Genomic DNA, 27,513 nt, shown 5'->3' on the forward strand with positions numbered 1-27,513 from the left:
AAGTCACAAATGACAGCTGAAAAGTGAAGCACTATCATACGTTGTATGAGAGTCTGTCAAAGAGAAACTTTATATAGTAGTTATCTTTCTGCGCCTGGGAAGTTGTGTATCCCATCAGTTCCAAAGAACAGAGATATGTTCAAGTAACCAACACCAGAAACTGCACAAATCAATACTTACATTACAGTGTCTACACACAGTGATCTGCAGCGTTTAGAAATCTGCATTCAGAATGGATGATGGATATAGAAACACAAACCTCTATCAAGGGGGCAGAGAGGCAAACCAAGTCTCAGATGACTACAGGTACCAGGATGGTAACTACGAAGGGTATGCACCCAATGACGGCTATTATCGTGGTGGCGATGAGCCTGCTCATGAAGAAGATGCCCAGAGTGACGTCACAGAAGGCCATGATGAAGATGATGAGGTCTATGAGGGGGAGTACCAAGGGATCCCACACCCAGATGACATTAAAGAAAAACAGAAGAAGCGAGCTCCTGCCATGGATGATGAGTACAGAGACCGTGCTGACCTTATGGCAGAGAGGATGGAGGACGAGGAGCAGCTTGCCCACCAGTACGAGAACATCATTGAGGAGTGTGGCCACGGACGCTTTCAGTGGACCCTCTTCTTTGTTTTAGGGTTGGCACTGATGGCAGATGGGGTGGAGGTGTTTGTGGTAGGATTTGTTCTCCCCAGTGCTGAGAAGGATATGTGCTTATCCAGTTCAAACAAAGGGATGCTAGGTAAGTGCCACTTGCTAACAACTCTTCTAATATGGTAGACAGTAGCTAGAACATCTTTTTTTCTAGTGATCAGGTGATTTCAGGATCTCCTGATGACTCTCCTCTTGTGTCGTATGTCGTGCATACTCACGGCTGTGTGGATCTGACTCAAGAGGGGTTTGCATGCTACTGAGAAGGCAGCAGAATTGCACCACATCTAAGTCCACCTAATGAATCTGCGGTGGCCCCAGCACTGGTCACTGCAGGCTGGACCTGAACACAGCAGCTCATAGTCAACAGGTCCACAGGGCAAAACTCATAGTGGTGTTCCAGGACAAATCAAGTGAAAGGTTAAAAGTGGATTTTCCTACTTGAGGATCTAGTGACTCAGATTTCAATGCTTTTAGAAAATATGTTGTAATGAGCAGTCCACCAAGCAGTACCATCCAAGTATGGTGGTTATAGAAGACAGGGGTCCCTTTGCTCTGCATCTCTTGGCTGTCACATTGCTGTCCTGCTCTCTGAAGTTTTCCACTTTGCCCAGGTTCCTCTTTTCTTCAGCCCAAACTCCCAACTGGCAAATCAGCTGTGTAGTCTGTTCCTTCTGCATGTTAACTTCTTGGTCAGAGCCATTTGCTGATACATTCTGGATCAGAAGTAGCCAAAGGAGGTTTCTTCTTAGGTCTGTGGAATGCAATTAATGTGTTGTGTGGGGATTACAGGCTGATGCTACTGGCAACATCCTTTTTGCATCACTATTGACATCTCCCTGTGATCAAACTACAAAGGCTTAGTTGTTGTGAGACTGGGTGGAAAGGTTTGGATGAATGTTTTTTTCCTTTGCATGTTATAAGCTGAAGACAGCAAAGCCTCAGAGATCTCCAAGAACCAGGAAAGTATCCAGCATGACCTGTAGTGAGAGCCAGCTGTGCAATAGTACAGCACATCTGGAAGGAAAATAAAGTAGCTCTTGGAAGAATTGCTTAGGAGGGGGGAGTGTGTCTTGATGGACATGTACTGGGGCTGTAGGGGAATCATCAGGGCCTGTAGTTCATACATTCTTGCCCAGAATCCCTGCCTGATACAAGGTAAATGCAGATTTTGGATTAAACCCCAGCCCTTGACTCCATTTTATTTGCATTATTTTCATGTGGCAAAGGTGATCGATAGTTACCCTTATATAGACCTCTCATCTTGGTGTACTGAGGTCCTAGACGCTTTTCTGTTTTTTCTTTATCTTTGAACTTGAGGATCAGGATGTTTATTTCTGTAGTTAGCCAGGTTTGTAACTTAGTTTTGTGCCTTAAAGAATTTAGTTCCTTTTTTTTGCTTTGCAAACCACTTAAAAATTCTAGCTCAAAATATCTCACATCAGATATATCTAAAAGCAAATTGGATTCTGTTTTCAAAGGAACTTCTGAATTCACCAGGTCCTTATAGGACACCAGGCTGGGTGCCTTTTTAGTGATGAGACCTTTTTTGAGAAGCAGGTCACTTATTTTGGTGACTATATGAGAGCTGAGATCTTCTGAAACTCTGACCCTATAAATATCTATCTCTGTAGAGCTCAAGCTCTGGCAGGCACTCTACTCAGAAAACTTCAAATGTCGCAAGAAAAATCTATCTTTGAAGTATTTCTGGCCCAACCACAGGTAAAAATGAACGAGAAATCTCCCTAGAGAGCTCGTTCTGCTTCTTCCAGCTCAGTATTTGCAAGGCTGAATGTTCAGGGTGTTCTGATAGGCTCTGAATCAGCAAGGAGACATTTGGATCCATATTCAATCCCAGCTACAGCCTCCAGCACATTAACGAAGCTAATCTGGAACTGCTAATTAGGGGAAGAACACTCTTTGCTGCTTTTCCTGCCCACTTATAAAGACAACTTTTGAGAATGTGGTTTTGCAGAACAATTTTTTCTGTCCTTAGCTTGTTTGTAAAATCTTGTGTTCACACTATTCTGTGGCTTAAATATGAGGAAAACAAAGAATTTTCCTAAAAACAGTAAAAGTTGATTCATCTTAGTTTGAGGCAGAAAGTGAATATTTATGGTAGCACTCAGTTGTTAATGATTGGTGTTGTACATGAGACAGATCTCTGATTCAGTCATTTTTATTTGTTAAACACACTTTCTTGTCCGCTGGGTATTCCACGGCTGCAAGTTTCCTCTTAGATCTGATGTTTGCGAGATGATCCTTTGTGAAGATGAATTAAGCGTGGCTTAGAAAGCCTTAGATTGCAGATCAATGCACTGATGCAGGTGATGATTACCCAAGGGCATCAAGAAGTGAGGGTGTGAGGAAGCTGAAGTAGAGGCTGCTGTAGGGTGTAGGAGGGGAAGAGTGGGGATCTCTGGGTCTGAAGAGAAGGAAAGGTTTCTGCCCAGCTATGGGCAGCAGCAAGGAATAAAGGGTGCTGGGTGTTTGGTGGGCACCAGGGCAGCACAGGGACATGAGGTTTGGGTGCAGATCTGCCTCCAGCACAGCCTGGTCTCCTCAGTACTGCCCATGCAAGAGGGTTTCATCCCTTTTCTGAGCAGCTGTTGGTACATGCCGTGATAAGGACAGCCAGCTATCAGCTCTTGGAGGGAAAGGCTGGGGAAGTGCTATTGATGGAAACAAGAACATAATCTTACTCAAAACCTTTCCTGGATTGGCTTCAGCACCCACCCACCAGCAATTAGAAAAAGGTATCTCCTAACAAAGCTCAGAGCCTCCAACACACGCTCATTTCCCTCAGGATTTCCATTCCCTCAACAGTCTATGGATTGTGCTATTGCAAATTGATCTTGCTAATATCCAGGGTTCAGTGATACTTACAGTTGACTTGGCACAATAATGCGTGGCAATCAAAGAGCTCCTCACCTCAATTTCTGCCTAGCGTGCAATGATCATCTTCTAAGAGTGTGTCTGCACAGAATGAACAGACGGCTGATTAGAGAAGGAACAGCTTTCCCTCAAATTATCATGAGCTTTTAGGGATGGAGGGTCACCATCCACACAAGTTACTGCCCTTTACCTTATCCAACAGATGAACTCATATTTATTCCCAAGCGGCTGTTAGTCTCAACACATTTTTGCTAAGGAAAATAATCAGGTTATCCCAGGTGGACTTAAGGTTGCTTCCAGGCAGCTACTAACATTTAAACACACAAGAAGGTCTCAGCCATCAACAAGAGCAGGAAATAAATCAGTTAAGTAACCAAACTCTCTCAGAAACAGGAAGGGACAAATAAGAGAGCTAAAGTAGATGCCCCCTAAAGACCAATTTAGTGAAGCTCAGCTTCTGCTAAGAGGACATTAAATACTCTGTATATTGCCTATTTTTCCTCCCTCGGAAAGCAAGCATGGAAAAATATCGAGCAAATTATGGCCAAATTATGCAAAAATTACAAATAAACAGATGCCCACAGTGTTTCACAAAATGTGTGAAATGAGTATGACACATCTTAGAAAACGTTTACATTTTGTGCTGAAAATAAACATCTCCCCATCAGATGCAAATTAACAGCTAGTTTAGCCCTAAATATCCCTAGGGGGACAAAAAACATATTTGGAGTTTTTCTGTTATGTGAAATGCTATTTTAAAGATTGTTGCAGGGGTATTACAAAAAAAGGAGAAGAAACAATAACTGTATATATTTTAACAGTTGAATTTCAACAGGTTTTAAGACTAGTAATAAGAATAATTTTGGTAACTTGTAGCAACAATATTTTTGCATATTCATTTGCTAAATCTGCTTTGCTGAGCTTTCACCAGCAGTAGTCATAATAATAATAATTAATTTCTTAAATTTACTGAAACAGAATATTCTTTTTCAGTATAGTATATTCCGTCAGAAACAGATTTTATTTTATCTTATTTGCTAAGGATAATTGTATGAAAAGTCATAAAATTTGTATTTACTTGTTTGCTGAAAGGCACACATTATCATTTTTTGGAGAAATATCATATAAATTTATACCTTCGAGTGCTTTAAACACTTCTCAGAGGACTAAGTATTATATTTGCAGGCATAGAACAGTAAATACACAGCCAGTAAAAAAGATGGTGTCGTAGTAATGTTGTAAACTTTTTCACATCCTGCATATAAAAACCACAAAGCACAGTTAAAGCATCAGACTTCCCGCATCCCCAGAGCTGCAGTTGTGTTATCATCATTTCACAGTTCAGTAAACGGAGACAAAATTTTTAAGGGCTTTGCCCATAACTGCAAAACAACCACACCAATGCTGAGAAAAAAACCTGTGTTTCAGACACACATCTCCCTTTTTCTTTTTATGATTTAATAATAATATTTTAAGGAGGTTGTAATCTTACAGACTCTCAGCCTTGCAATGTTAGATTGAGGAAAAACAGAAAATATCCTACTAGTAATTATGCAGTTCTGTAGCAATTCAAGCTTCGCTGTATGAATCAGGTTTAATAGGATGTGTTACAATATCCCTGCTTCTGGTTGTGTGAAGAGGATGTTTTATTATCAGTTGAGATAAAATCTGGCCTCAGCTTCTCATTGACCTGAATTCACCTGATATGACAGTAAATCCTAATCCCCTCAGCAGAGCTCAGTGGCTTTTCTCCACTTCTTTTTTACTGGATAAGCGCAGACAAGCCCAGCCATGGTTCCCTTGCTCTGCTGTGGCCCACGCCTGTCTGTTTTGCACCTCCATGGCCATGGAGCCACAATATGGGAACCAGCTAAACCTTGGTGAGACCTGCCCATGTCCACATCCCCAGCATTGGGCAGGAATTCCTGGCTGCAGGTTTGCTCTTGGGCAGAAACCCTCCTGCAGCCCAAGGAGCATCATCACTCCCAATGGTAGGGACCTGTTAGGGGAAAAAAGATATGTGGGTTTTTTTAAACTTTGGAATGCACTACAATTTGTGCAGGTCCAATGTGGGGATAGCTACATCCCTATTTATAAGCTCTGTAGGAATGTCATCTGACGACAGCCAGCATGAACAGGTTTTCGTTTAACAGCAAAGGATTTGTTTGGCTTCCTCTGTTGAAAACTTTGCCTCAGCAGAGGGGTTGGGTGGGGGGAACCAGATGGTCCCATGAATATTGTAGTGATGGACAAGTCCTGTGGGGGGGACTGTGAAGCCGGCTGAGTGTAAACAGCCACCCACGCCGTGCTGGCAGTGCTCACTCAAGTCTTCGGTGTGTATTGCCTCGCCGGTGCTGCGTCAAAGCATTTGTAGATTCATGCATCTACCTTTGGCTTTAATGTGCAGAATCCCCTCAATCTCATCAGCCAGATTTGCCTGATATCCACCCCCAGATATCTGAAAATGGAAAGGCACTTTTTACATGTGCGATACATTTCTCGGTGTCAGAGCCATTAGCTGTAGATGAAGTCTCTCTGCTGGTACTTGATCAACAAGACAAGTGCAACAAGACTGCCCTTTCATTTGATTTCCTTTTACAAGGTCAAGGAGATTCATGGGGAAAGCACTAATAAGCCTAGAAGGAAAAGCAGATAAGAAATTTCAGGAAGGGAAAAAATGCCATTCGGCCCTCAGTTCATCCTCTGCTGAGACCATCCCCTGTTCTGGGACACACCAGCCATCGCTACAGTACAAGACAGTCAGGACTTTTGGTGTTTATTCCTCTCTTTAAATGACTCACATGTAATTGGATCCTGTGCCTTGCCTCATCCATCTCCCAAATTGTCCAGACCAGACTGAGAAAATTTTGTTTGTGTCTATAAAGTGCATCCATGTATAAGAGATGCTACGCTGGTGAGAGGGTTTGGATTCTGCTTTTATTACATTTCGAACTGCAAGATGTGTAAGGTCCTAATCCTTTTCTGTTGTCCGAATGCTGTTGTCTTTTAAAAGCCTTCTTTTTTACTTTAGGGCTGTGCTGGTGGTGGCCTGGGCTTTGAAGGCAGGTAGGAGCTTCCACATTCCTGTGGTTCTGTGGTTACTGGCTCCATGCAGACCTGTTAGGAGACACAACCCTGCACCTGGACCCAGGCAGCCTCCTCACCTTCCTGACAGCCCCAAGGACTCTGGGGTTAATTCTTACCATAGACCTTTTTTTTTTTTCCCTGCTAGAATTTTCAGCTTATTCTCTGAGTCCTTGTCCTGACTTGAAAGGGATTCTTTTCAGATCTGCCTCATTTTTAAGAACTTAAATTCCACTAACCATCAATAAAGAAATTCATGTTTACGATAGAGATTTAGCCTTGAATTTTTTGTTTTCCTTCTGAAACCCTTACAAGTCTACTTCTAATTATATTGAAATAGTAAAAAGACAGTTTAGCACACGTATAGCCATATACTGTATCTGCTTTTATTCCTGGAAGTTCAGCTTTTAAGTTCATAAATCCTGTCTGTCATGGAGGACACAACTCCAGTAAAGACTAATAAATTTCTTAGTGTGGAAAGGCTCTATATGTTACCTCTTTCCTAGCAGGAATAAGCCCAGCCAGTGGTCACATATTTTCCTTATAACTTAAGCATTGGATGAGTCATAACCTGAAATTTATTCTTAGAATTTTTGATCTTTGGTTTTCCACAGATTTTATGGGAAGCTATTGCAGGCTTTCCCATAGGCATTCATTATACTCCATTACTTGTGGAACAGTTCGTAAATAACAGCTTATTCAGAATTGCCCTTAACCTATTACCTGATCACTGCATTTGGAAACTGAGCTTTCTCAGCACAGTCCAGGTCTGCGTGGTTTGAAGCCAAGTATTGGAGTCGAGTTTCTGATACAGACCATTGTAATGTTGTTCCTTAGCATATTTGGTGGCCAAAAGTAACACAGCAGAACAAATACCATTTAGTGGTCATTACTCTTGGTCTAATTCTCCTTAAAATGTTAGTTTCCTTGATATAGACTGGATCTCTTTCAGAGGTAACAACCATCACTGTACTCTCCAGAAGACTGTCTCTCCTTCATGGAGACTGTATGAGTAACATTTCTACTCCCTGTGTCCCTGCCACCTTATCTTTAATCCAGGACACAGCAATCTGCAAAGCCTGATGTTGTTGTGCACCTTGGGTCCTAAGATCCAACAGCTGACAGAGTGTTTTATAGCAGCTGCCACAAAAGGTATTATGATATTGGCCAGAACATGCAGTCTTCCCAAAAGAGACCTCTCCATCATAATAAAGTGTCCTGCTGATTTTGTTTCAGCCCTGAAGTAAACATTTCTATAACCGGAATCCTTCCCCTCAGACACTGGCCAAGTGGACAGTCTCTGGTCATCCCTGAGGTCTCCTTTACTACAGATTTTCAAATTTCTAAGGTACAATGCATCCATTGGTTTATCACATACGATAACCAATTAAAGCCACGTCCTCTAAGTGAGTTTGTGACATGAACATCTCTACTGTGCTTTATGTCGCTCACTGTTTGATGGACGCTGTGTGCAGGGATATAATCTTCCTTTCCATCACAAGTTTGGGCTCCTCAGTCAGAATCTGCAGGGGTTTGCCCAGAAAAGCAGCTCCACTCCACTTCTTGATGCCCAGCTTCACGCACTGCAACATCCCATGCCAAGCCCTCTCTTCCCCTGGCCAGAGCACTGGCTGCCCTGCCACCAACAAGGACACCCAGCTGCAATAAATCAGCACCTAGAAGACAGTAACAACCTCCTCCACCTCCTCCTGACCTGGGCCATTTTCTCTTATTAAGAGGATTTGGATGAACATCTGCCATCCAGGGATTTCTCCGAAAAAAAAAAAATAAAATAAAATAAAGAATTAATGCTGGCAGATAATTTTTTCTTCATTTTGGGGTCTGGCGGTATGGGCTGAGCTGTGCTGGGAGCTGCTGGCAGGGTGCTGGCAGGGCTCACTGTCAGATGGGCGGCTGCCATGCACCAGTGAGTAGATACAGGGAGCATCATCGCTTCCGTCTGCTGGCTGCGATCAGAGCTGCTCCGGTAAATGTAGCTCAGGAGCCAGGGTAAAAGCATTAAGCCTTACAGAACTGCATTAAGATTCTTCCTTTAGAAAGATTTTTGGACTGAAACAGGTTTTTTTACATCAGCTCTCCCTTGTAATCTGTACTTCAGCAAAGAAGCTGGAGGTCCAATTTACCAGAGAAAGAGATCCCAGGTTCCAAGCTGTGTACATGTCTTCTCTGACTGGTGCAGATCAGTATCCGAAACCTTTACACACCTTCAGATCACCTCACCAGGACAGCTCGGGTCAGGAGGGCAGAGCAAGGAGTGTGGGTATTGATTGCACAGTCACATGCTTATGGTGGAGGTACAATTGCACTGGCAAAATCCTGTGTCATGGTTCTGTTAAGGCTGTTAAGAGACAAGAATAAAGTTTTTGCCTTCAAGACACAAAATTCTGATTGTCTATTAGACATCATGTAGACAGAAAGGAAAGCAGAACTGTTCACAGAGAGGTGACCCCACTGCCCTGCTATGGAATGGGGAGATTTCAGAAATACAGACTTTTCCACTTCTGATCAACGTGAGACAAACATCTTTCAAATGCTGCAGTGCTTCTCTGCTGCATAGCTTTTAATTTAGTAATGCATTTCAAATCAAGTGTGGGCATTTGCCATTGAAAGACAGAACCAGCTGCCAAACATCTCTCTGCATTGGTCCTTAGCTAGCTTTGCTGGATGGCACAGAACAGCCTTCAGCCATCAGACTGATCTTTTTGTTTAAACATTAATGAATCACAAAAAAGATTGTCGCCTTGTTTCCCAAGTGATGCATGTGACAGAACAAGTCCTGGGGAAGATGTTGGTTCTCAAGAGATGTCAATACTTAGTTCAAGGTGAGGATTTACCCTCCAAAGGGAGGTTCTTCAAGCAGCAGTTTCTCCCTTCTGAAATTTTCAGTACAAGACTGTACTCTTTTCTAAAAGTTCTCCTTTGGTTAGATGCAAGATTTTGGCTCAGTAACAGAGGAAATAGCTGTGCTACACAAGATGAGTCTCGGTAACAGACTGATCCTTTAAGATAATGCTAGGAAAAGCAGAGAGTGAAAGAGATGATATACTGGATAGGTAACCTGCAAAGAGATTTAGCCATACTTTAGCAGTGTCTCTGCTGCCACAGCTTTCCGAGCATAAACAGCAGCCAGAGACATCCTCCTCTCTACACATCTCCAGTCCCATTGTGCTCAGGAGGGTTAGCGGAGTTAAGACATCAGAATTCTGTTGTGCCGTTGGTGGCACATAGCTGGGACACGTGCATCCTAAGCTGCTTATGTCTGGCCATTGCTTACGTGCAGGGGATATGTGAGCAGTGAGGTTGGGAAAGAAAGATGTGGGTCTGGTCAGATGCGGGTATGTCTGTATTGCAGGACGCAGTGTAGCGGGGAGCAACAAAGCTCACGGGCAGAAGATAGGGAAATTAGGTTCCACCAATGGATAGACTTTATGGCACCTGAAATAGCTGATTGAGGGGGGCATAGGGGTATTTCTATTGTATAGTATACTGGGTTGATATCAGCTGCCATATGGGTGCTTTAAAATCAGCTTCTACATTGCGTACTATTTCCACACGGTTACCGAACTCACTGTCTCTCTATCTCTACTCTAGGCTTGATAGTCTACCTAGGAATGATGGTGGGGGCTGTCATGCTGGGCGGCCTCGCTGATAAACTGGGAAGAAAGAAATGCCTCATCCTATCACTTGCAATCAATGCTGCCTTCGCGTTCCTCTCCTCCTTTGTCCAGGGATATGGATTCTTCCTCTTCTGCCGCCTTATCTCGGGCCTCGGGTGGGTAACTGGTGAATCTGTCGCATGTCCTGGAGGAATCCCATCACAGTTTGGCAGTTCGGGTGTGCAGGGTGGGAGGAGAAAGGCTGCTCAGGAGATACCTCTGTGGTACTGAGCCAAGATGGCATGGCCGTTCAGCACACGTGATTGTGTTACCTCACTCTTGACCCTTGAAGTGTTTGCAGTAGGGAAGTTTTGTCATTGACATTCTTTTAGTACAGCCCAAATTGTGCAGAAAGGTGAGACTGATAAATAACCACCTCATTTTACACACCTTACTGCCAAGGCCTCCAGTGAGATCCTCAGCCGTTCCCATCGCTTGCCTGTGTTTTGCCTCCCTAAAATGAGTGATCACAAAATAACAATAGAGAAGATGTCTAGATGAAGAGCAAGGCACTACACTGGCTTTTTATAAAATGTACAGGAAATTCAGCTTCCAGAGCATGAGAAGGATCTTGTTTATCTTTGATGTCTAAGACCAGTCAAGCCAAAGAGATTTGCATTTTTCCTAAAATTCTCACTTTTGTACAGTGTGTTTGAGTGTGACTTTCCCTTTTTGTATATTCAATCCTAGCTACAAAGACATGAAGAAGACTCTTATTCTTCCCATGTGCTCATGTGCTGTTTTTTCTCCTCAGTATCGGAGGATCCCTCCCCATCGTGTTTGCCTATTTCTCTGAATTCCTGTCTCGTGAGAAGAGGGGGGAACACCTGAGCTGGCTTTGCATGTTCTGGATGATCGGTGGCATTTTTGCTTCAGCAATGGCTTGGAGCATCATCCCACATTACGGTAATTGGTTTGTGCTTTTGACAATACCACATTCCTGCATCACTAAACTACCTCAAAATCCTGCACAGGTATCGTTAGTCAGTCCTTACATATCTAAGCATAAAAAAACATTATAATAACAGATACCTGAAGTGCACATAAAAGGTCTGATAAATTGACTGCATGATTGACTGACTGATATTAAGGCTGTAAGTAGGACTGATGAGGGCCGCTTTGCATCAAAAGCTTCAATACACCCCTTGAATTACACTGCAGGAGCCTGAGCTTTTAATCTAAATGTCAGTGCATTCAGGGAAAAATGGACTGTGATTATATTGCAAAAATTGATCTGGTTATCAAAAATAAGTAACACTAATCAGAGAATTACTGGGTGCTATGAATGATAGCAGTGAGGACAGCACATGCTCTTTTCCATAGCCAAGTGTCAGCACTCTCAGGGCTGTGTGTCTGATGACACGTCTCCCAGCATACGGTGGGCTGGAGTTGCACCTGACTTCAAATAATTCAGTTGAGGACGGAAATGGATTCCCTGCCCAGAGCTAGAACTGGGAGAGAAAAAGTAGGTGGGTGGACTCTGAAACATATTCATGCTCTGAGGAGCAAAAATCTGCATGTCACATGCTATTCCTTGTAACTCATGTGTATGTCCTAGGAAAACATCAGAAGCAAATATCTACTGGAAAAGATTAATTCCCTCAGTATTCAGTGACACCAGCTGTCTGCAAAATCCTGTTTGAGGAAAGTAGGACAGGCAACAAAGACCATGAAGAAAACTCCTAACATTTACCTACCCATCCATTTTTACCGTGTTTAAAGTATACTCATTATAAACTAAGTTCATGCTTTTGATATGATGAAGAATGTTGGAACAAACAGGCAAACTTACTGCATAGTTGTGTCAGGTTGAAATAATTCTACTATCTGCAACTATATTTGCTTTAAAAGCCTTGTGTATTGATATTGCATTTATTTTTCAGGTGACTTTTTGATGTTGCATTTTTATAGTTTTTTATTTCCTATGTTCCCCTGCTATTATGGAACTTCATGAAATGAGTAGAACACCATGACTGGCTCAGATGAGACCTCTGCAAAAGCCATTGCTTGATGATTTCCTTACTATGTGGATTAAAAATATTTATAGAAAAAATTTGAATTAAACTTTCCTTCTGAGATTTGAGCCTAAGAAAAGTAAATTGAGCAATGTAAGAACGATGCTGTACTTTCTAGCCCTTAGCAGGGGAATACCTGACCTGGTCAGACATCAGGAAAAAACAGGAAAGGGGGAATCTCAAATGCAGGATTAGGATCTTGATTCTTCTAAGTTTGAATTTCAGGTCTGGTTTTGTAGGTCTGGAAAAAAAATAAACTTGCTTTCCTAGCTCGCTTACATAAAATGTGAAATACATGTTTGTGTATGAGATGGCAAGAAGCCGTCTCTAAAATGCCTCTCAGATCAGAGAAGATTTAACCTCTGTAAACTTTTTGTAACATCACTGAGCAGCAATAAATTATGGCCCTGATTCCACTACCCTTTCCCAGTCTTACTTGCCTACAGCTGTATGGAGCTATTCTTATCACTATATGATTTCTAAACTCAAAGATAAAAGGTTTTTAAAAGGCAGAGCCTGAGCCAGAATGTTCCATTTTCTGTAACGAACATGAACTCACTTGCTGTTATCTACTGAACACGCTATTGAGCCTCCAAGAGCTGTCATTACTAAGAATAACAAACTTTGAACCTGTCCCCATGTCACACAGAGCTGTAAAGTTCGGAGCTGCTTTAGAAGAGAAAAAAAATCAGAATTCCTGGTCAGGATTTTTACTTTTGGCTCTTTCTGTTTGCAGGCTGGGGGTTCAGTATGGGAACCAACTACCACTTCCACAGCTGGAGAGTCTTTGTTCTTGTCTGTGCTCTGCCCTGCATCGCCTCCCTGGTGGCACTGAAATTCATGCCTGAAAGCCCACGTTTTTTGCTAGAGGTAAGATGATTTATCTGAGCGCTGCAGTCTGATATTAGCACAGGGTAGTTGGTCCCTAATGTGTCACTGTCTGTCTGTCTTTGTCCCATCAAACACACATAGGACAAGCTCAGAGGCAAAACTGCTCCAACATGTCTACACTAGCTCCACAGATTGCTTAAACCCCAAAGACTACAGGGTCAAACAACAATGATTAGTATTTCACTGCCAAATGTGGTACAGAAAAAGGTGGTGAATGCTGGGAATTTTATAAGTCCAACAAAGGCTTTTTTAAAACATCTCATGGAGTTTGCGTGTGTAACTACTGAATCCTAGTGGAAGAACAAAGGACAAAGTACATTATACTGAGTAAAATACACAAACCTCAGAGTTCTTAAGCAAGGATTTGTTAATCCTATTTCACAGATGTGAAATGTGGCAATAACCCAGCTCAAGTTCGCCCTGCAAGTCTTTAGCAGAGGTGGGATTAGAGCCCAGGTCTCCTCGTCCATCTCCTCTTCTTTCATCTGGTTTTAAAGTTCTGTTCCTGACTCCTCTCCTGCTTCAGACGGTTTCAGAGTAACTCCTTTCTTCAGCACAGAGATGATACACTCTGTAAATACAAACTGTGCTTTCAGCTCTTTGTGTTTAACGCAACCGGTGCTGTATGTCTGCTTCTCTATTACACTTGACCTCTAGAATTGGTTTATCTCTATGCCTTGATAAATTACAGAGATGGGAACTCCAGTACTTGTTTTCCTTTCCTTTGGTGCTTTCAGATAGGTAAACACGATGAAGCCTGGATGATTCTCAAGCAAGTTCACGACACCAACATGCGAGCCAAGGGTGAGCCAGAGAGGGTGTTCACGGTGAGTTTAACAAAGCCACCAGCATGTAAAAAAAAATTTTAAAAAATAGTACTTTTCTTCTTTGGTGCAGCACAGCACCAGTTTATTCCTCCTTTAAGACTCTTTCAACATGACCTCTCCCAGCAGTCAGAAAAAGGACTCTGAGATATGTTTTGTGCATTTAAAGTTAGACAACAGCCTGTTTTTTCAAGAATTAGTCAATCCTGTGAATTGCAGTGAGTACTCTCCATTTCTGGTGTTGCTCTGCAGCCTATAGACCAGCAATTTTCCTATTTCACACACACTTAATTAGTCTGCTGTAAGAGACTAAAACCAAATAAGAGAGATGTTATTCGTATGGGAGATCTGAGTCACTCCTTTCTCCAGTCTGGCTTCTAATCAAACTCTGATTAAACTTTCCATACCTTCTAATGAGCTTCCTAAACTCCACCTGCCTCATACTCAATCTTTAATCTTTCCAAGGGAAAGTGGGATGAGTGGCTATCACTCATTAGTCTGCTGCTTGTTGTGAAAAAGGTCACACCAGTGGACTTCATTATTAGTAAAATCAGGTAAAAGGGCTATGCTGGGGTTAGCTACAAATTGCTATAATTCAGTTGTAAACTCCAGTGACCCAGTCAGGGAATAGCTCTTGATTTATGCTTGTAAAGATGAGAGGGATGGGGAAAGAGAGATACGATTGTGTGAAAAATGTGTCTTTTTGAACAAGAAGGAGGGACAGGCTCTATCTTCAGAAGCTTTCTTATGAAACAAGGCCCTTCAGGAGGGATCCTTCAAGAAAATTAAAGTTTAATGTCCGTTTTTGACAATTGTGTGCAGGTTCAGGTAGGAACTTAATAAGCATGTATTACTTTTAGGCTACCAGCCACTTGACTAATGTGAACCTTGATAGCAAAGGTGAGAGAGCCTGTCTCTCTAAATCCCTACTTGGCTTTTCTGGGATGCTGAGCTGGGCCAGGCAGAGAGGAGAAGAGGGCTGAAACTCAAATATATATAGATATATTTCAAAGTAGGGCACTATGAGAGTCTGATCTGAGGAGAAAAGTGAAGGAGCAGCTGCACAGCACCCATTAGTGCTCATTACTCCATCCAACAGTGTCCTGGCTGCTACGGGATGAGCTGATCTCAATATCACAGCTCGAGGTACTGTGTGCCGGCTCAGTCAAGATTTACTGACATCCACTGGCACAGGCAGGTGATCAGTGTGGCTGCTGTAGCACAAACTGTCAGATTTTGTGTTTTTCTGATAGGCCAGAAGTTGTTAGTTTGTGGTGAGTCAGCTATTACCAGGATGAGTTCCCAGATCTGACATTTAAACGTTGCCAGCAAGAGGAACATGGAGACTCCACAGCCAAGCCAAAGCACTCATTCAAATTCAGAAATTTATTTAGGAAATTTTCACCTTCTTATGTTTACAAACAGATCTTGTTTGTTTGAATATGTCTTTCATTTAAAGTTACTGAGTAAATATGTTCTGGGACTCATTTTTAATGTTTCTTGAGCAGTTCAGTTCAGGTGTTCAGTGTTGGAAATTCAGACTGTTTTGGCAGAGCAAATAGATTCCATGGTGTGGGCTCACTTGATGACAGGATGGATTTTCAGATGCAAAGATTCTCATCTACACATTTGTTTATTATAGAAATTCTGCCAGTGATACTTAAAAGGTGATGGATCAGAAATATACCTGCCGGTTGTCTCTGAAGAAAGAGATCCTGAGGGCTCAGCTGGATGCAGATACAAGTGACTGATCATGGAGATACACTTTACTGTAATTGACTAGCCCTAACTTCTAGTGGGAATCTAAAGGATAGAGAAATAAATTAGCACACAGGCACATCAGCCAATATATGAAAGACTGAAGTGGATGTGATGCATTTAAAATATTGCATGGAAGGAGAGAGACTAAGGATGGAGAGATGGAAGAAAGGAAGGAGGGCAGGCTCCTTTCTATAAGAAAATATCTTACTGTAATTAAATCAGTTAGCTCAACTGTTAGTGTCAACATTCAAGGAAAAGATAGTAAGGGATATAAAGTGGAAACATTGCTCAGAAGACAGTGGAATTTAAAATCCACCCAAGATCAATTCTGGAAACTTCAGTCCAATATTTTTTTCCTTTCTTTCCAGGTTTCCTATATCAAAACTCCAAAGCAGGTAGATGAATTTATTGAAATTCAGAGCTCAACAGGGACCTGGTACCAGCGGTGGCTAGTCAGAATCACAACTACTTTCAAACAGGTAATGGGAAGAAAAAACATCCCACATGGGCTTTTGAGCCTGGGGGTCCAGTTCCTCATTGCTTCAGGTCATGGCATCTTGACACCCTGACTCCCACACAAAAAATCTGCTGCTGTTTGCAAAGGGCTGGAATCTGATTGCACTTTCTATGCAGATATGTGCATCTGCAAACTGCCATACTGCCAGCCAGGCCTGGAAATGCCCTTGTGAACATCACGATAATCCAGCTGTGTTAATGATCTTCCAGGACCAGCCACAGCCCCAAGCACTTGACTCTCCTCTGAGCAGATAAATATTGATTCCCTCTCCCCCAAGCCTGAATTTACCACCCACAGTGGATTCAGAAAAGTATTTGCTCCTTCCACCTGCTGAGACTGAGTTTCTAACAATGTTATATAGTCTCTTTGGCTAATTTAACCTTTCACACATGCTATGCTGCTTGCTTATGCCCATGCAGATCTTTGTGGAAAATCTCGCCAGAGGCTACTAGTCTAGGAGGATAAGTGTAAAGGAGAGGCTCTCTTACTTAATAGCAATGCAGGTGCTATACTATTACTACATTTATGTGTCAAGTTAAGAGCATGAGGAGTTATGTCCCCTTGTTTTTCTGGCAGTATTGCCTGTAGCAGGTCAAGAAAAGCAGATTTTGGTCTCCCTCCTGCTCTCCTGCTCTGCTTGGCTTCATCTCTACCTGAGTTCATCTTAGCCCTTCTGAAGTGCCAGCTATGTTTAGGCTTTTGCTTTTCAGTGATCTTTGGAAGTTGGTTTGAAAGTACCTCTTATATCAGATGTATATTTGAAAAGGCTCATATCCACGTTTACTCATATAGCCTGAGAGAGACACTGCATAGTTCCAGTCCAGTCTTAGTCATGTAATCCAGCTCATTACAAAGAGTTCAGATCAAGTACCCTGGTACGTAGCTGGATGAATGATCTTTTTGTAAGCCATTTATCTTGGTAAATATAATTCTGAACAACCACTGAATACAAGTCACATATCTGACTTTCCCCCAGTGAGTTCTTTTTACTGACATCAAGTTCATAATGCACTCAGAAATTATTCTGTCAAGCGTCTGCTGGTATTTCCTTGCAGCTAATTCCTCCTTCTGGATTTGCAGGTCTGGGACAATGTGCTATATTGTTTAACAGCCCAGTACAGGATGAACACACTGATGCTGGCTGTGGTTTGGTTTACAATGGCCTTAAGGTAAGGTACTTCCTTAACTTTTTCAGGAAACTAGAGGGCCCTCGGAGTTTGGATTTTTTTTTACACTTCTAAATTTAAAAATTCCAAAATTAATCTTATTCTAAAAAGTCTTCATGTACTGAGCCTTGCTCTCCTATGAACTATTGATCAATCCAATTACTTATATGAGAGTACAAGGTGCTTTGAATAAATCAGGACTTGAAAATTTCTCAGTAGGGCAGTAGTATATTGACTTTCTCACCCCTAGATCTTTTCTTTGACCTTGTCCACAAAAAAAACCCAAAGTAACTACAAAAACATGCCAAAACTAACAAGACAACAACAACAAAAGCCAACCAAACAAAAAAAACCCTACCTGATTTTCAGCTGTTCATCAGTCTATATCAAAACTATTCAGGTGAGCCTAAATCTAAACTATAGGTAAATTTTGTCTAAATCTCACCGTAGTCTCACTCTTGTAGAAATCTGCCTTCTGGGGGAGTTTACAAGTTTTTTACTGCTCTGCTGGTCTTTTGGGCAGCAAAGATAGTACATCACTATATTTCCCAACCAAGGAGTCAATGTCACTAAAACTTAGATGGTTTGTCCTGCTTTAGGTGAATGAAAAGGTATCATCATACCTCTGGAGCAGCTGGGTGTTTGGAGTAGGGAGATACTTTGCTTGGTCCTGTGCAAGAGCTGAGCAAGAATTTGTATGAGAAATGCATTTGCATCAGCAATTGAATAAGTTTACAAGTTATGAAGTGGATAATTTGAAAAGTATTGTGATATTAGCAGTGCCAGGATCTTGTATGCCTAATGTGTTTCTACCATCCTGCAACAGTTACTATGGCCTTATTGTCTGGTTCCCTGATATGATCCGGTATCTCCAAGATGAGGCGTATGAATCCCGAGTGAAGATCTTTGATGAGGAAGAAGTGTCACACTTCACGTTTAATTTCACCCTGGAAAACCAGATCCATAGAAATGGGGAATACAGAAATGATAAGTAAGTGACCAGTAAAATGGTAAGTAAGTGACAAGAATGTGAGTCAATGCATGCAAACTGAAATACAGTTCTAGAAAGTACCTTTTTTTTTTTTTCATTTTCCACCAACTTGAAAATATCTATTCTTCTTTTGTACACTCAGTCCGCATCTCAAATTCCAAAGGCAGTTTTCCACAGACTTTTTTTTATCCTCTTTTTCACACGCTGCCTGAGCTATTTCCATCCCCATCTGCAGGGGATGCCTGGGAGGAAACCTGTGAGCAGGGCAGTGGTCTGCTACCCACCTGGCTGTGGCTGAATGTGGAGGTGCCTTCTCTTTCCTAAGCACACACTGACATCTACTGGCCTTGGGTAGCAGAGACCATCCCTTAATAAATTGCTCTGCTGCTTTTTCCAAAATAAAAAGCTATTTTCTCTTTAAATCCTCGATATGACTTACCCAGGTCTCCATCCTGCAGCCCATTAGTACCAGCTGTGTCATGGCCAGTTGTACTGGTGTGCTTCTCCCCACAGACTGTGTCACCTTCTCTTTGAATGCTTTGAAATCAGTGAAGTTACTTTGGCAGAACATCATTGCTTTCCTCATTTTCTTTTCCTCTTTGGGCTCAGCAAGGTGGTTTTTCTTCTGCATCCAGCCTGGACCCCAATCACACTATGCTCTACAGTAATATAAATCCTAGTGGTTTGTAGCAGGCCTTTATTACCTTTCTAAATCCCAATAAAGTGGGTGGAAAAATACTCCTATATAAATTCTGTGGTGATCCCATTGCCCCGGATAGACTAGACGGGGGTTGCTCTAGCTACCTTGCACTATGTGGGGAGGTCTCACTGGATGTTCAAAGTTACACAAAATACTAATTATTTTAATCTTCAAGGATGAAACTATATCTCATTCTCCAGGCAGGTTGCTCCTTCCTGCTCAGAAACTATTTGTCACGATTTCCTTGGTGTATATCTTATAGACATTGGTGGGAGACCCTTCCCTGCGGTAAGGAGCTGTGATTGATAGTGCAACCCTCACCCCATAATTCCTATTTTCCTGCCTATTGAGTAGCCAAACGAAGTTTGGTGAGAAGGAAATGTAGGTCAAATTTAGGCATTGGGTACCTTTATCTTAGGCCCAGAGAAGATGCTCTGTTTTCATGGACTTCGTTGAGAACTGAGGATGCTCAGTACATTGCAGGATGAAGATTTAAAGCTGTGCTGTACGTCACTATTCTCTTGCCTTGGTTCTCTCAAATTCAGTAACTCAAAACCTGATCAAGCTTCATTCCAGTAATGCCCAGAGCATATCTCAATTTGATTTATAGCTGCATTTTCCCTCTAGCCTTTGGTTGTGAGTTCAAACTCCATTGAACACCAGGCCATTGTCATATGACTCTTTTAAAGATAGATGTTAAGAAAGCAAACTGCAGGAAAGGGCTTCTAACAGCCTTTGGGAATAAATACATCACAGGCTATTACTGAGCAAATGCAGAACAACTTAAGTTTTACTGTAACCTACAAGACCTTCTACACAGAGCAAAAGCCTGGAATAGTCTTCTTGTGGTATTTTAAACATTAATAATATCTGTTAGTAGCTTCAGTTAAGAAGCCCTGCAGTGTTCATTTAATGGTGTAAACAACCATCAGGCTACACTGTGTTGTAAGTGCTCGGTTCAATTAAGTTTCTGGGTATACGTTAGAAGGCTTTTTATTCAGTGACAGTTGTGACCTCCTTAACTAGAGCAATAATGCTTGCTCTTAATAGCTCCTTACATCTTCAAAACATGCCTGTGCATTAACGAACACATTTTCCCAGTCTCCCTGCAAAATTTCACAGGTAAATCAATATTGTGTCATCCTTCAGACAAGCAGGTCAGACATGTCAAGCTTCCCATCAGAGGAGAAATCAATCACCTGACACAGCTGATTATTTTTAGTGTAATCTGTTTTCATTACACGCTAGGCAACAGTCCTCAAACAGAGATGGTTACAAGCAGAACTCAGATAATCTCCCCACTCTCTCTAGAAACTCTACTGCATTTTTTCTTTAAAAAATCACTTTGAGTTTAAACAGCTGCCAGAAGCCTTTCACCGAATGGCTCAATGGGCTCGTGATAACGTCTGTTTGTATTTATGCTGGAGGAAGAGGCAGAATAAGGAAGACAGCAAGATCAGCTCATAAAGAAAATGCCATGCACTCAGTGAAATTATGTCTTCTTCACATGGACTAATACCGAAAGTGAGATTTGTGTTCACTCAGCCTTAGAAACATGCTTTCTTAAGGTGTCTATTTTGAGGAGCAGAAAAACCACCAGAAACCCTAAGCCTCTTCAAACCCTTGTCTCCTACTAAAATACAAAATACATAAGCATGGAGTTGAAAGGTCATTTATGCATTCAAGCAACACCTTTTCTGTAAATGACCCTACTAATTGCCGTTAGTGCTCTCTCTCTTGAAACAGCTGTTGCATGTTATATAGTGTAGAAAATACCTTTAAAGCACAGAGTGAAGTTCTGTTTCCTGCCCCACAGATTTATTGGCATGAAATTCAAGGAAGTGAGATTTGAAGATTCATTGTTTGAGGAATGCTACTTTGAAGATGTGACATCCAGCGAGACCTTCTTTGAAAACTGCACCATCATCTCTACTGTCTTTTATAACACTGGTAATGGGATTCCTGCTGTAGTCTAATTTCTAATTAGGAACTATTTTGTCAGATTCTAGGATAAAGGATCATAGGGATATGTGTGTTTGTGTGTGGTTAACCATGCTGATTAATGAGACTGATGATGGAAAAAAGAGGGTGATGCATTTGGAAGGAGGCTTTCAGGTTGCTCCATCAGTGTTTTTAACCCCATGGCTTCTGGTGTTGTTGGTTGCTGCATGGGAAACACAAAATTCTACACTCAGACCTTGGCAGATTAAAATCATGGCAAAGAGCCTAGCAGTTTAATAGCTCAATTCAACAAATTTGGCTTAAAATAGAATTTTAACCAACCTTTGGTTGATGATCATAAGCAATAAAATATTCATTAATTTATCCTGAAAAAGCTTTTCATTTCTACTCCAATAGAGAGCAAACCATAATGCCGTGAAAGCAATAGCCTGCATCGCCTTGTCCTTGTGGCGTGATAATACTGGTCCGGGTGACTCCACAAATATAAGGAGTGCTTGGGCTTACACCCACTAGGTGCCAAGCATGCAGCTAGAGTCTGCCACTAAAGTAAAACCTTCCTGGCTATTTCCATTCAGTGAGGAGTACCTCTCGGATCTTGGGTTTGATTTTGATTCCTGTTGCTGTTATATGAAGGGAGATCAGCCAAGCAAGATCAAGACTTTGCCTCTTTATCTTGCAGATCTCTATGAACACAAGTTCATCAACTGCAGATTGATAAACAGCACGTTTATGAAGGAGAAGGAAGGCTGTCACCTGGACTTCGAGGAGGACAATGATTTCCTGATCTACCTGGTCAGCTTCCTGGGCAGCCTGTCTGTGCTGCCGGGCAACATCATCTCTGCATTACTCATGGACAAAATAGGGAGGATAAAGATGATTGGTGAGTGGGGATGACGGGTGCATGGTGCAGGTCCTGGGTGGGAACACAACTCTGCAAAGAGCCAAGGTCAATGCGAAGGTCTCACTTCATCTACACACACCAACGCAAGCCGAGATGGCACAGGTGGGGATGAGTCATTCCTGTATCAAATGGAGCAGAAGGGTGAAAGGACTCAATGGTGAGGCAAGTGATCTACTCCGTGGCAGTGGGCAAGTTACCTGCCCCCCACCTCCCCACCCAGCTTTTCTGTGACATCCTGCTTTTTTTTTTTTTTCCCTTTATTTTGATTTTTATGTCAAAGCCTGTATGATTATCCAGCTCTCAGCACAACAGGGTTGGAGCTGAAGCAGGACCTCTTGGTGCCATTGAGTTGATGCTGATGTCCCTAGGACTCTAAATAAATAAACACTTTGCTTGTAGCAATTAATATTCACAAAGATTATTTGATGTGGCTGCTTGACAGCCCAGGAGTTCCCTCTGTTGGTTTTCTGATTTTGTAATGATTTTATAAACAGCTTCCGAGAGCATATGGTAGATTAACTGACCATGTCACAGCCAAGGAAGATGCCACCTTTAGCGTTATGGGAATAAGTTATCACCTTATCAGCTTTATGATTACTTTGTGAATTTCTGGTGTTGCTTCCTCCAGGGTTCAGACCTTGGTCTCCAGGTACCGTGGGAATCATGCCTTGAGGGACACCCAAGTGAGTTTATTAAAGTCAGGGATGTGGCTCAGGGGTAAGAGGAGGCTCATGCTCTTGAGCTCACCTCTCTGTTTCTTCTGAGAACAGAGGAAAGTTTAGCTAGCTTAGCTTAACCATCAGCCAGGATAAGGTCAGCAAGATGACCCCACCAGTGTGTCAGGAATATATGCTGTTCATGTTCAAGTTCATGTAGTGAACTTGGGAAAAAAGCCTCATACAATCCATAGGGTCTGTGGGATGTAAGTTAAATAAAGCTGAAGGAGAATCAGAATTTCCACTCTGCAAACATGTCAGCACTTCTACTTTTTCATCTGGAATTGAGATGACAGCTGGAATCCTAAATGCTTATTTCTTCTGCAGAATGAAAAGTACGGGACAAAAATTAGTAATGACACGCTGAAACGTTTCACTATGGAATTTTCAATTGAAACAGCCTTCTGGCATCTCACCCGTATCACTCTGTTGAACATATTATTTCTGGTCAGCTTAACATGAAAACTGAATTTCGCTTTTGCGTTCTGTGCCTCACTGGGACTTCAGTTCATTTTTATCATGTTCTGCTAAACCCTCTCCTGTGCCAAACAGCAGATCTCCTGGTGCACACACAGTGACCCTAATGCTGCTCTGTGCCTCTGCAGCAGAGGGAATATTCATGTGACACAGTGGGGGATGTAGTTTGGCCAAGTACCATGGAAGAGAAGTGGATATGGAAGCTTTTTGTGGGTAGGGCACTGCAGTAGCAAAATGCAACATAATGTCTAAAATGAAGGATTTTAGTTCCAGTTCACCATCCAAATTATTTTGGTCAGTGTCAAATCAATTCAAGAAACCCCAAAGAGAAAACCACTTTCCTGGAGAACAATAGTGAAACAACAGTGAAAGATACTTTTATTTTGCGAAAACTGCATCTTTCAGGTGAAAATTCCTAATGGGGTAGAAGGCAGTGATGTAGCCATTAATTTTTCTGAATCTGAACTGTGCCTAACTGAGCATGAACCGCTCTCACTTTCTCCCTTGGTGGTGTTCATAAAATTATGGCTCCTGTGCAAATGTGCCATGAAATCCAATGATGTTCTTGTAATTAAAATAGACCTCAAGTGCTTAATACAATTGACTGTAAATTATCCTAATTGAGACCAGAAATGTGTCAAGTGATTCCAATATGATATGAAATGCACCAGCTCTTCACTCAAAACTCAAATTGCAAAACCTTCACAATGATTCTTGCTCCTCATTGACTTTCATGTTTACTTGCCTCTGCTCTTCCTGGGTCCATCTGGATGCCTGAGATGCTGGAAACCTGCCTGAAAAGCCTGCGTTCAGAGTCTCCATAGAGCAGAACTATCAGCAAGATCAGATGGTCATTGAGAACATTTTCAGGCTGGTTTCCAGCACCAGAGAGTGACAGATAATCAGCATCAATGTATTTTTGGATTCTTGCAGATCTAATTCTTCTTGGGGTGAAATGCCATCACTTGAAAACCATCTCTGTCAACAAATGTGTTTGCTCAACTGTGGACAGGGGGAACAGGTGCCAACACTTTTCCTTTGGTTTACTCCCCGTAGGTGGCTCAATGTTGATCTCGGCAGTGTGCTGCTTCTTTCTCTTTTTCGGCAACAGTGAGTCGGCTATGATCGGCTGGCAGTGCCTCTTCTGTGGGGCCAGCATCGCCGCCTGGAATGCCCTGGATGTGATCACCGTGGAGCTCTACCCCACCGACAAAAGGTGCTCAGAATATTTCTCCTTTTATTCTCCACCCTCTGACCTTGTCCTCTCAGTTCCTGATGGAAAAAAAGTCACTCTAGATACATGTAGATGGGGAAGATGTTTTTTGTTTGTTTGTTTGTTTTTTAATTATTTTTACCAGTCCTTATGAGTTGGGTAGTCCTGTGGCTATACAGGATCAGTGCAGATATTTGCAAGCGTAATTCTGCATGCACAGTGGTTTGTACACAGGGAGTTGTGTGGGTGTTTGGAAATCAGAGGCAAATAAAATATGGATTCTGTCATTTCCATGGCTGCGCACGGAGGTCTGCCCCTTCAGACTGTATCCCCCAGCCTCTTGTCATAGCTCATCACTGTGACAGCCTTCCCCTCCACAACCTGAAGACAAACACGTGCACAGAAAGGTTTGGGAGATGGGGCAGCACAGGAAACTTTGCGAGAATGTACCATAGATAAAATCTTTCCTTGCAACATCATTATAAGCATTTGTTGCCTTTCCTGGCCATTGAGGGAAGCCAGAAGGGAAGGAGAAGGACCGTTCTTTGAAGGCAGCATGCTTTTAGCTGCTGGGTGAAGCAGGATTTGGAGGAGTGCTCTGGTTGTTTCACTGGTGATAACCCACTCCAGCCAGTGCTTGAAAGGGCTTTGGCAAGTTCTAGAGCAGGTGGTGTCCTGCTGCCTCTGGGGAGGACCAAGGCTCTCACAGTGGGCTGCTCTAGGGGTTGGGAGAAGCTGAGATGTAAAGGAGAAATGAGTATACACAGACATTCTGCTCATTAACCCAGACATGCAAACCAGTGACATCTCTTTATCAATTGATTTATTCTGCCTCACTTGCTAGAAGCATAGCCTGGGCAACATAAGAACATTCACAAAATTACCCATCTAGATCTTCTGTAGTTATGCCAAGAACCTCCCTCCTAACCATTGCTTTCTGCTTTTTTTTCCCCGCAGGGCAACAGCCTTTGGCATCCTCAATGGGCTTTGCAAGTTTGGCGCCATCCTGGGGAACTCAATCTTTGCCTCCTTTGTAGGGATAACCAAGGTGGTTCCCATCCTTCTGGCTTCCTCTGCTCTGGTTGGAGGTGGTTTGCTCGCTTTGCGCCTGCCAGAGACTCGAGATCAGGTCCTGATGTGAGCAACCAAGGCTCGGGGGGACCAGGGGGGCAGACATAGAAGAGGAACAAAAAAGAGCCATGTTCAGAAAAATCAAAACGTCCATTTCTGTACTGTTCTGTCGATACCTCAAAGGGAGAGGGCAGAGGGAAAAAAAGAACCCAAAGGGATAAAATGAAACCTCTAGTTTCTGACCCTTTTACAGCCGTGACTGGTGCATGCAGCTGCTACACACCCCTTGCAGAGCTTGGGTCTAACCTTGCCTACACTGGGACTCTGCCCTTCCCCTCTCCATCCCAGTGTAACGACACAGGACACAAACGGTGGCTTCGTGCATGTGTGCTCCTGCGTGGGTGTGAGCGTGTCCAACGGGAGGACAGATCCTGACCCCCTCCTGCCTTTGCTGAGCTGTGAGATGCTGCCCGCCTTGCCCAGCGCTCCTTGGCCATTCATATCAGCTGTGCTCAGACACGAGGGCATCCAAAGGGGAGGCAGGTAACCAACATACTGTAGGTGAGCTCCAGAAATGGGGACAAAAGCTACAAATGTGACTAGTGACCCTGGCTGTCTTGATTTTGGGGTTACCACCTGAGCCACCTCAAAGAGCAAGTGAGTCCTGATTTCTGGAGGATTAGAGGGTGGGTGCTCAGCCCTCTCAGGGTTTCAAAGCCCTTTACTGTTTTCACTTGGGCATAGAGAATCATTAAGCACCTTCTTGGTCTGGGAGAGAAATATATACAGAATTATATATATATATATGTATTTATACATTCTTGCAAATGTACATGCACACATTGAAGTGATCAGCTATTAAAATTTATAATATTTAATTTCTGCACCCTTGAGAAAATGTTAAGAGAGACACTAAAAACTAATCCCACTAATTCAATATTATCTGGAGTCATGACCAACTTAGTGACACTTCATTCTTTATATCCAGACACTAAATATTTAAATGTATTGGTGGCCAGGGATAAATATTTCTATGATGATTAAGAATTTTTTCCTACAGCGTTCACAGAGGAGAAATTGACATGATGTTGAAACGTTCCACAAACCAAATGTGTACATATTATCCAATGTAAATAGTGGATTTTTTTGTCTAATACCTAGAGTATGGTAACTGTGAATTTACCAGCATTTTAGCCATATTATTTAAAGAATATGATGCTTGATTTTCTTATATACTTGGGTCTCACTGAAACACTGTAAGCACAGTTACTTAAAGCCATTTAACTTGTTACACAGGGAATGCACGCAGCAAGCTTTCACTGTACAGAATATTAAATTCTCCATTAAGTGGCACAGTTCAGTTTGATGTCCTGTAAAGACCATTTTTGAAATTCATATGCCCTTTTTATCATACAACTTAAGTCCTGTTGCACCTAGAATCAAAGTGAGCTGTGTATTTTTGGATATATTTTCTTGGGATCGAGCAAGAAATACATACTGTTAAGTAACACACCAATGCTCACAATTTGCTAGATAGTGGTAATTAGACCCTTTCAACAAGCTCAACAACAGACCAGAATTGATCAGAAACTGCCACATAATGCAGGGAATTTTTCTCACCAGGATATTTTGTGACATAAAATATTCTTTTGTACTTTTGCTAATGATTTTCTTATTTACCTTTCTTACCTTTCTTTGGATCCCTTTTTTATTTTATTTATTTTTACTGTGGGAGTCAGTGCCAGTGTTGCTGCAGAGAACAGCTGAAGGACACAGAGCGTGGCTAGATCACAAGAAGCAAATCTTTGCAATGAGGCAAAACCCTCTAATGAGCTTTACTTTTATCATTGTGGCAATCAGGGATAAACTCTTATTGAGCAACTAGGCTACAATGGGCTATTTGGGATTTTTGAGCTTTATTCTGAGGTTTGTGAAATTGATAAAATCACAAGCTGCTGTAATAACGGAGCTTATTATGCCTCATTTCTTCATTT

The 27,513-nt window shown here is 42.2% G+C and overlaps 1 protein-coding gene across 1 annotated transcript; it reads left to right on the plus strand.

The window, feature by feature from the left end:
- Positions 1 to 232: 232 nt before the first annotated feature.
- Positions 233 to 25,589, plus strand: SV2B (synaptic vesicle glycoprotein 2B; the record flags this gene model as incomplete). Its single annotated transcript, XM_082060723.1, has 12 exons — positions 233 to 749; positions 10,250 to 10,430; positions 11,069 to 11,220; positions 13,066 to 13,199; positions 13,958 to 14,047; positions 16,174 to 16,284; positions 17,403 to 17,491; positions 18,315 to 18,479; positions 20,996 to 21,129; positions 21,821 to 22,021; positions 24,292 to 24,451; positions 25,406 to 25,589. The coding sequence occupies 12 exons, from the start codon at positions 233 to 235 to the stop codon at positions 25,587 to 25,589; spliced, it is 2,118 nt and encodes a 705-aa protein (XP_081916849.1).
- Positions 25,590 to 27,513: the final 1,924 nt, after the last annotated feature.

Source organism: Streptopelia decaocto (assembly GCF_964273445.1).
Source record: "Streptopelia decaocto genome assembly, chromosome: 9".
NCBI classification, from domain to species: Eukaryota; Metazoa; Chordata; class Aves; order Columbiformes; family Columbidae; genus Streptopelia; species Streptopelia decaocto.